Source organism: Gymnoscopelus braueri (assembly GCF_963280865.1).
Source record: "Gymnoscopelus braueri genome assembly, chromosome: 2".
Taxonomy (NCBI): Eukaryota; Metazoa; Chordata; class Actinopteri; order Myctophiformes; family Myctophidae; genus Gymnoscopelus; species Gymnoscopelus braueri.
In genome coordinates, this window is record NC_137604.1 from 7,005,999 (window position 1) to 7,014,779 (window position 8,781).

General features: G+C 38.5%; 1 protein-coding gene across 1 annotated transcript; it reads right to left on the reverse strand.

Moving 5' to 3' along the window:
* Positions 1-2,398: 2,398 nt before the first annotated feature.
* Positions 2,399-8,091, reverse strand: LOC308093712 (E3 ubiquitin-protein ligase pellino homolog 1-like; the record flags this gene model as incomplete). The annotated part of the gene is made up of 7 exons (XM_080440042.1): positions 2,399-2,680; positions 3,114-3,365; positions 4,241-4,426; positions 4,868-5,041; positions 5,610-5,708; positions 6,606-6,723; positions 8,030-8,091. The coding sequence occupies 7 exons, from the start codon at positions 8,089-8,091 to the stop codon at positions 2,399-2,401; spliced, it is 1,173 nt and encodes a 390-aa protein (XP_080296168.1).
* Positions 8,092-8,781: the final 690 nt, after the last annotated feature.

Below are 8,781 nucleotides of genomic sequence, written 5' to 3' on the forward strand. Positions count from 1 at the left end.
CAGGGGTCCTTGAAGGTGGTTCCATGGGGTAACCAGCAGCTAAATGATTGGGTCCATTTGGTTCAATTTGTAAACTCTCACAGTTATGGGGGTCTGTGGCCTAATGCATAGTAAACTGAGGGTCCTTGAAATGAAAACAGAATCACTTTATATGTCTAATCACCACCATGGGTTTAACCCTTGCATTGTGTTGGAAACCTGCATACAACCCCCCCCCCCCCCCCACACACACACACACACACACCTCATAGCTGACTTGTTAGGGACCAGTCGAAATTTACATAAGGGGGGGCATGGAGGAAAATAGGGGAGGGTCATGCCTTTCTAATTTTGGTCCAAGGGAGGGTCAGCTAATTTTACTTTGAATCCAAGGGAGGGTCATGCAATTTTGAATTGATAAAATAGTCCGTTTTTTATATACCTTTTTAGTACAGCAGAACAGTGGTCAATGACCCCTCTCCATTTCAAAGGATACAAAGAATTCAAATCAAGTAACACCTTGTCTATTTAGAATCAATGACGGTCGTTAACAAGCCATCAACGCACAGCGAGTGTGAACGACCCAGTCAAATCTATTCAGCGTCTTAACGATGGTGGTTGAACAATTAAGCAAAACTTCAACAGGCGTTATTGGAGAGATGCATTATAAATAGACCTACTATAACTGGATATTCATAATCATTTGAAGTAATTCTGTGCATGTGATTAATGTGGATCTATATGGACAGTTGTGTATAGATGCCTAGCTCCACAAGTAAAACCAGAAGCATCAGGCCATAATTGATAGCCTAATTTGTTTTATGTAGGCAACAGTGTAGTTGTAGTCACTGTAGTTGATAATTAAAAGGGCAGAGTGACAAAAGTTTTAAACTACTGGTTACCAAATATTCAACTTTCTTCAATCTGACCAGGATTCAATGAGTTTCCCACATGTAAGATGAGAACACTATCCATTCTGCTACCACTACTACAGATACACTGTGCATTTAGCAAGACTGACTACACTACAGCAATGTTCTAATCAATGTGGAAAGCAAAACATTGGACATATCAGTTTTAAATGTCATGTTGTATTTGATGGGGAGGGTTAGGGGTGTCAAGAATTTCACAATACGATACATGATGTTGGTTATGATATCGATATGATATATTATTAATGTTCTTTTCTCATGTATCATCAACATTGGCCATCATCTTATAAATAACGTTATAAAGCAAGTTAGAAACAATTACAAAGTGCTTTGTACACACAAATAAATACATTTGTGCAAGCTTAATGGAGAAGTGAAGTTCTCACTAACTATAAACCCATTGTTTCAGAGGACAGATAGACACTAATATAACAAATATAATATAATATAAGACTGCATAACTATAAATTCCACAAACCTCATATTTTTGTCATCTGGACTTTACCAACCAAGTGCAGCCTAGTTATTTCCAACAGCTAAAAAAAATCTATAATACCAGATACAGTATAATACAATCTTAGATTAGATGTAGGCCTATTTGAGAGTGCAGATGCATGTCACATTAACGAGCGTCAACGAGCATCAGCTGACACACAACACCTCCCCTCTGCAGTGCTTTAAACTGAAAGTGACTGACTAGAGTCTGTTTCATTTATCTCAAATACCTTGAATATGATGGAGGACATGATTAATAATTACTATGATTATGATAAGCTTTACATTTCATATCATACAGTAAAAACTCCTAACTTTCACCGGCAAAAAAAAAGAAAGTGTTTTTTTTTGTATTTAAAAAAACAATAAAAAAAATATTACGATACAGTATGACATCATGACAATACCTATCATCACATTTTAATACCACGATAGGCTATATCGTGACACAATATATCGTGACACTTCTAGGCGGGGAGGGTTACTCTTTTTTTTGTAATCACTTGGGGAGGGTCATTGATTTTTTTTTTTTGTCAAAGGGAGGGTCATGGCATTTTAGATCAGGGCACATACATTTCCTCCATGCCCCCCCTTATGTAAATTTCGACTGGTCCCTTATGCATTCATATCCATGTAAAAACTTTTTCAAATATAATTTGTTTTCAATTATAAAAATTGTAGAATTCACTCATTACATTTCCTATAATGAAGACAATGGATAATGATGTTATCTAGCTATAGACTAATGTTAGAAAACACTTCCAAAAAAGATAAATACTTGTTTTAGTGTTTTTTTTTTACTTTAAAAATTGTTAATATAGAAAAAAAGTTACATCTGTGGTGTTAAGGGTCAAAATTGACCCATATACCATATAAGGTAAAAAGTCATTTATTGCTGCACGGACCACGGTTTGGTGCCCCCCGGGAGCGTTTTGTCAATGGGGGGGGGGGGGGGGGGTGCGGGGGTAGGTGCTGCGCGGAGCCCTGCTTCTTCACGCCGGAAAAATCAGTCTGATGTAGCCGGTGTCTCCTGTCAGCTTCTGGACACAGAAGGGACAGACAGCGTGAAAGGTGCCTGTCTCATGATGAGGCAGTGTCATCTGACTCCAGAAGGTGGCGGTCTTCTCGGAACACACATGGCCACAGGGGACGAACGCGTGGGTGGAGGGTGCGGCGTCCAGGTAAAATCTCTTCTCGCAGCCCAGCTGCAGAGGCACGTAGGGGCCCCTCACCCGGCACATGGGACACTTGCGCTCCTGAACCTCCGCTTCCACCTAGAGGGTTGTCACCAACATGACATTATAGCTGATGATTAGTAGTCGTTCAAATAATTGCGAGAACATTTAAACACAAATAAAATCACTTTTTTGGCTTTGTAAACAAAAGTTGCACAAGGCAGATATGACTAATAACTTACAAAGCCTATAACTAAAATATGGAAAGAAATGCCTGTCAATGACCGGCACCAATAGTCAAGATGAATAATGTACTATGTACTGTATTTTATAATTGCATACAAGAAATACATCTGGGAAAATATCTTAACTACTCATAACATGTCTGAGCCTTTAGATAGCATATTTTCAAAATGTTTCAAAAGATGAATTCATATGGATAAATAGAAAGTATTTACAATTACAATTACGCTAAACAATTGTGATTATCTCAAATCATTTGTAATTATGTAATAATTGCCACAGGCCTAACTTTCACCTCAGCCTCTCTGTCGAGGACATGACCGCACTGGAGGTAGGCCCAGGGCTGCTTCGCGTCCAGCGCCTGTGTTTCCTGTATGCCGTTGAAGCCCACCGAGTTCCCGGCGGAAGGCTCCTGGCACAGCACCTCCAGGTGTTCGATGGTGGGCATGCGCGCCAGGCCCTCGGCCGTGCGCCACATGAGGGTCACACCACACAGGTAGATCAGCGAGCCGTCCACCAGTTCCTGAGACTCATTGTGCACCTGGACGGAAACATGAGAAGATGGGATTTGTTGACAAGAATTCATATACATGATGAACATAGATGTGTACACAATTTGTCAAAAGGATAAAACAAAACAAAAGAAGCTGAGATTCGTATTTCCATGTTGTGGTCCTTTGAGTTCTTGTGCAAATGTGTTTGGGGGAGGGGATAGCAGAGAAATACAATATAACTAAAATGGCAAAACACACATAATAGGCGAACATTCGAGGAATATAGGCCAAAGGAGTTGGTGTAGAGGGAAAAATGGAAGTGACCAAGTCTATACCCCTGGGGGACCCCGGTAAATAGTATAGGTAAATAGTAAAAAGTATAGGGTTTAAATTAAAGCAACATGCAAATATCTAATATACATACAGAAGATGTAATAAGGGTCTCTTGGACCTCCTCATTGCCACCTGGCAAACGGTCTAAAAAAATTTGCTAAATATGTACTGTGTGTACACTGTTTGTTGTGATCATATGTATGTATGTATGTATGTATGTATGTATGTATGTATGTATGTATGTATGTATGTATGTATGTATGTATGTATGTATGTATGTATGTATGTATGTATTTATGTATGTGTATGTATAAAATTGCCTAGACGTTGGTTGGACTGTGGACCGCAGTCACAAACGTAACATCCGGTCCTGCCAGGCGCACCGTTGCACCGATCCACACCAAACTTGGCTGAAACGCTGTTCAGGGGCCTGCCATGAAAATAGTCACACCGAAAAACCAAAGTTGCACACATATGGGGCACTACAGCAGTGTTTAACACTTCAAATGGCCATAACTCAATGACCATTGCACTGGTCAGCGCAATATAGGGCTGGATTTGAAAATCTAGTACTGTATATAGTCCTCACCTTCTTCCCCTGCCGTTCCTGAGTCTCCCGGAGGGTGTAGGTGTCGCCGCACACCGAGATCTCCCTCCACAGGCCGGGCTTGGAGTCCTGAGTGAAGCCATGGAGCGGGTGCATCACCAGCACGCCGTTGGTGGTCAGTCCGTCCCTCTGTCCATCTTCACCTGTCTCCCATATAACTGCCTTCTCCTGCAGGGGGAGGAAGGCAGTTTAGTTGTTATACAAAGCATGGATTGTTTACTTAAGTAAAAGCAGCAATACCACAAAATAATAAATAATAAATATAATATAAACTATGAATAATAGTCATGTATTCAAAATGTTACTTGAGTTAGTATTGGCATCAAAATACGTATACTTCTAAGTAAAAGTACCAAACTTTAAAAAACTAAGTAGCAGATCTGCATTGTGACGTGCTGTGATTGGCTATTTTCGAGGTATTCATTTTGAATGCATTTGTTCATAATGGATTAATCAATTAATCAAACAAGTAATGAATCCCTGTTTTCTTTTTTTTTTTCATCTTTATTTACCCAGGGTAGGTATGCTGAGCATGAGTGCTCTTTTTCAGCAACGCCCTGCACAGTCACACGGACACGATTGTGTAAGACATTTCATTTCATAACCTACACCCAGGAAGATGTTCTTAGAGGAGTCGAAGGCGCCGCCGTAAATGCGTGCGGCGTAGGGCGTGCTCCTCTGGCAGATGATGCGGCAGGCGAAGCGCGAGATGGTGTCCTTAACCGACATGGGCACTGTGTCCGTCACCACAAAGTCAATGGGACTCTCCTTGGAACGCCCAATCTGTTATAGACAAACACACAAGGGGTTTCACATTTCTCAAAGCTCGTTTACATACACCTAACAAGACACTGAACCCCCCTTATCCCCCAATCAGGAGAGAGAACCCCACAAAGACCATTCATCAGCTTCAATTTTGTCAGCTCCTTCTTTGGTGAAAATGTTTTTTTTCTGTTTACTAAAGAGCTGGAAATTCAAGGAGACCTCTCTTATTGATCAAACCCTCTATAACTATCAGAATAACTAACGTAGTATACTTTATACTTATATACTTATACTTTAAGTTCAAATTTGTGTGTATATATATATATTTTTTTTATACTTTATTTTTTTCATGTGGGCACCACAGTGATGTAGTCATGTCGACTACAGAGACAACACGAAATACAAAACACAAACACAAAACAGAGACAAAAACAAATAAGACAAATAAAGCACAAGATTGACACCAAGTATACATCAGTAAAAAGGAAAAAAATATATATATTTATTGGTTACAATGTTAGTGTTTTGGCAATTATTTGGGGGCCCTTTGGCAAAACATAATATATGCATTATGGATCCTACAAACCTGAAACAGGTCCGTAGAATTATCAGGAGCGTATTCCACCACGACTGTGGTGACGTGGTTGTATATGCTGAGGAACTGGTCCTGGTGCTCGCTGATAGCCTATGGAATACAGAGAAGTTCACTGTTAGAAACCACCAGTTCTGGATAAAGCACTCTACCTCAGTACTTGAGTCAAAGCATAGATACTCCAGGACAGGTCAAATATTACTTGCTCTGTCAAATTTGTACGTTGAAGTACTGGATTACTTGCTTTAAAATAAATATATATATATATTTGTTTGTGCATGCTTTGAAAAATACATACAAAAATAAGTATTCAAAAGAAAAAAAATACAAAATGTCTGTTTTAATATCAAGGCATTACTGTATTGAAATGTAGGCATTTTCCCCAAAAATATATACATATATATTTTCCAGAAATATAAAAGTAAATAAAAGTGAAAATAGTACATCTACAAGCTCACAAGGTGTCACATCAGGACACATGTGTGTGTGCTTATAGATCTGCTATTGTCAATATATTTGATATAGGTCTGCAGTGGTTAATGTACAGTAGTTGTGGAGTGAATTGGAGTCAAAAGATACTGGGGATTTAGCAGTGGATTGCAGACAGTAGTGGAAAGTGACCACATACAGTTATTCGAGTTCTAGTAAAAAAAGAAATTGTACTTTTACTTAAATGGAGTATTTACATTTTTGATACTATTATAATAATCAAATTCGTAATCAGAAATAATCAAAATTCTTGGAAAATGGTGATCTATCTATAAGCTTCAAGGAGCTTGTGAGATTTTTGAATATCTGAAGTTTAAAACAGGGTTTTAAATTATTTATTATAATTATTACAATAATGAATATTGTCCAATAACATTATGAGATGGTCATTCTGCATTTTGATACTATAAGTATTATTGTGATGCTTATAATGACTTTTACTTGTAAAGAAGTATTGTGTACACTGTGGTATTGCTACTTAAGTCCCACATCTGATCGTACCTGTGGACAGCCCATGTGTACAGTGCTTGGTTTCACACCGCTGGCCTTGGGTCTCTGGCACAAAGCAAAGTTGCTCTCCCTCCTGGCCTCGTCCCCGTTGGACAGGAGTCCATTGTACCTGTGAAGAGAAGATGAAACAGTGGTGGGAACACTGTGGTTAATAAAGCAAGCTTGCCACAAGCTTCATTTCTGTTCAGATCTTTAGAAAGGCAAGTAATGCGTGGACAGTGCAGTAATATTTATTTTTCTATTATTTTTATAGAAATGCTTTACTCACGAGTTCATGCTTTGTGTAACATTCTGTCTTTTACTTTTATGACATATCACTCTGAACATGGAGAAATAAATAACCTTTGTGTTTGGCCTGTGTGGCTACGTCTGCCAACAGTTCCACAAATCCCCCTTTTTTATTTTCACACTTCTTCTTTGATATGATTCTGCACACTTTTAACCACTAGTTAACCGGGGTCCCACAGGGCTCTATATTAGGTCCACTAGTATTTCCCTCCACACCAGATCTCTTCATCAAAAAATAGCTGATCTACAAGCTTTAGGCAGAATCACAAAGTGACAACAGAGATGCCATTTCTTGTATGTAAATTCAAGGAGATATTTTTTTTGCACACCAGAGCTGGCAGTAAACACAAGCAGAGTTCACTGTTGTTTTACCCACCATGGTGGCTGGTAAACCAAACAAGTTCATTCAGAACTCAGCCTCTTGCCCTTGACCTAGCTATATGTCTCTACACTACACAATTCCTATTCAAACTACAATATTGTCACTTTCGGGTGGCAACCTCATATGTCCAACTCCAAAACCATTATTTTTCAGTAAATGTGAAACATAACCTTTAGTTATTATTTAGTCACAAGCTCTTGTCAATACATTTTCCCTTTCAGACATTTTACAAAATAGCAAAAACAGCAACATCAACAAGCTCACAATGCATCACATTGCGACACCTTGAAAGCTTGTAGATCAGCTATTGTCTCTACTTTTGTACGACAACAGGGCATTCATTTACAAAAAGAAAAGGTGTAAACAAGGATGATTTCTGCCTGCCAGCAATGCATGTAAAACCAACACCGTCAATGGAAAACATAATTACTGCGTTTCTTCAATGAACTTGCTTTGTGTCTGTGTGTCTGTCTATGTGTGTGTGTGTGTGTGTGTGTGTGTGTGTGTGTGTGTGTGTGTGTGTGTGTGTGCGTGTGCGTGTGTGTTAACTTGTAATTATTATATTATTAATATAATAATTTGAAGCCGACAACTTACGAAATGACAATCTTGATGGCTTCATAAGGAAGTTATTATTTTCTTATTTATTTTGTATTATCTTTTTGTTTTCTTTTTTTCTTTCCAATATGGCTGCTGTGCATAGAGCCTATTCAATGAATATTAATAAATGAATGTTTCATCATACCCCAGGACAATGAGCTCCCCATATTTGACTGGGCCTTTGATGGAGGCCGGTGAGGAGGACATCTTTGGAGGGAGGGCAGGGTTGGTGCAGGGCTCTCCCAAAGCGAAACACTCCTCTGTCACCTGCTTCAAAGTCTAGTGGTTGTTGCTGTCCTTTATGTCTCACTTAACCTGCAGACATTACAATAAAAACACATTTGAGGTTTCATTCTAAAATGAGACATTCTCCCTTTAACCACTTAAGTCCTGTATATACTTTAGTGTACGGTGAATAGCGGAAATAGCCAATCAACGTTTCACATTCCGACGCTTGTGAGCTTGTTAATCTAAATATCTTTGAACATTTTGGACATTTTTTAAATGTTTGAAAATGTCCCTCTCTACAATGACATACCCAAAATAGGGACACCACATTTAAAGTGGTTAATACAAGTGTCACTTTAAAAAAAATCTGAAGTAGGTCGAGGTAAAACCCAACTGTAGATAATATTGCAGTTGTTGTTATTGATTGTTGTTACTAAATAATTTTTTAATTACATACCACAATTATTCAGCATTAAGCATTAATATATTGCTGGAATTCACCCCCACAAACATAGAACAATTGGAATGAAGTATATAAACCAAAAATTGGAGGCAGACTAAACAAGCTAATCAATGTTCTAAATGTGGACAGATACTTATCAGTTGGTTTCAGTGGAAGTACTCCGTTTTTTTTTACTTTATAGTAAAATTAGCAAAAACAAGTTACAA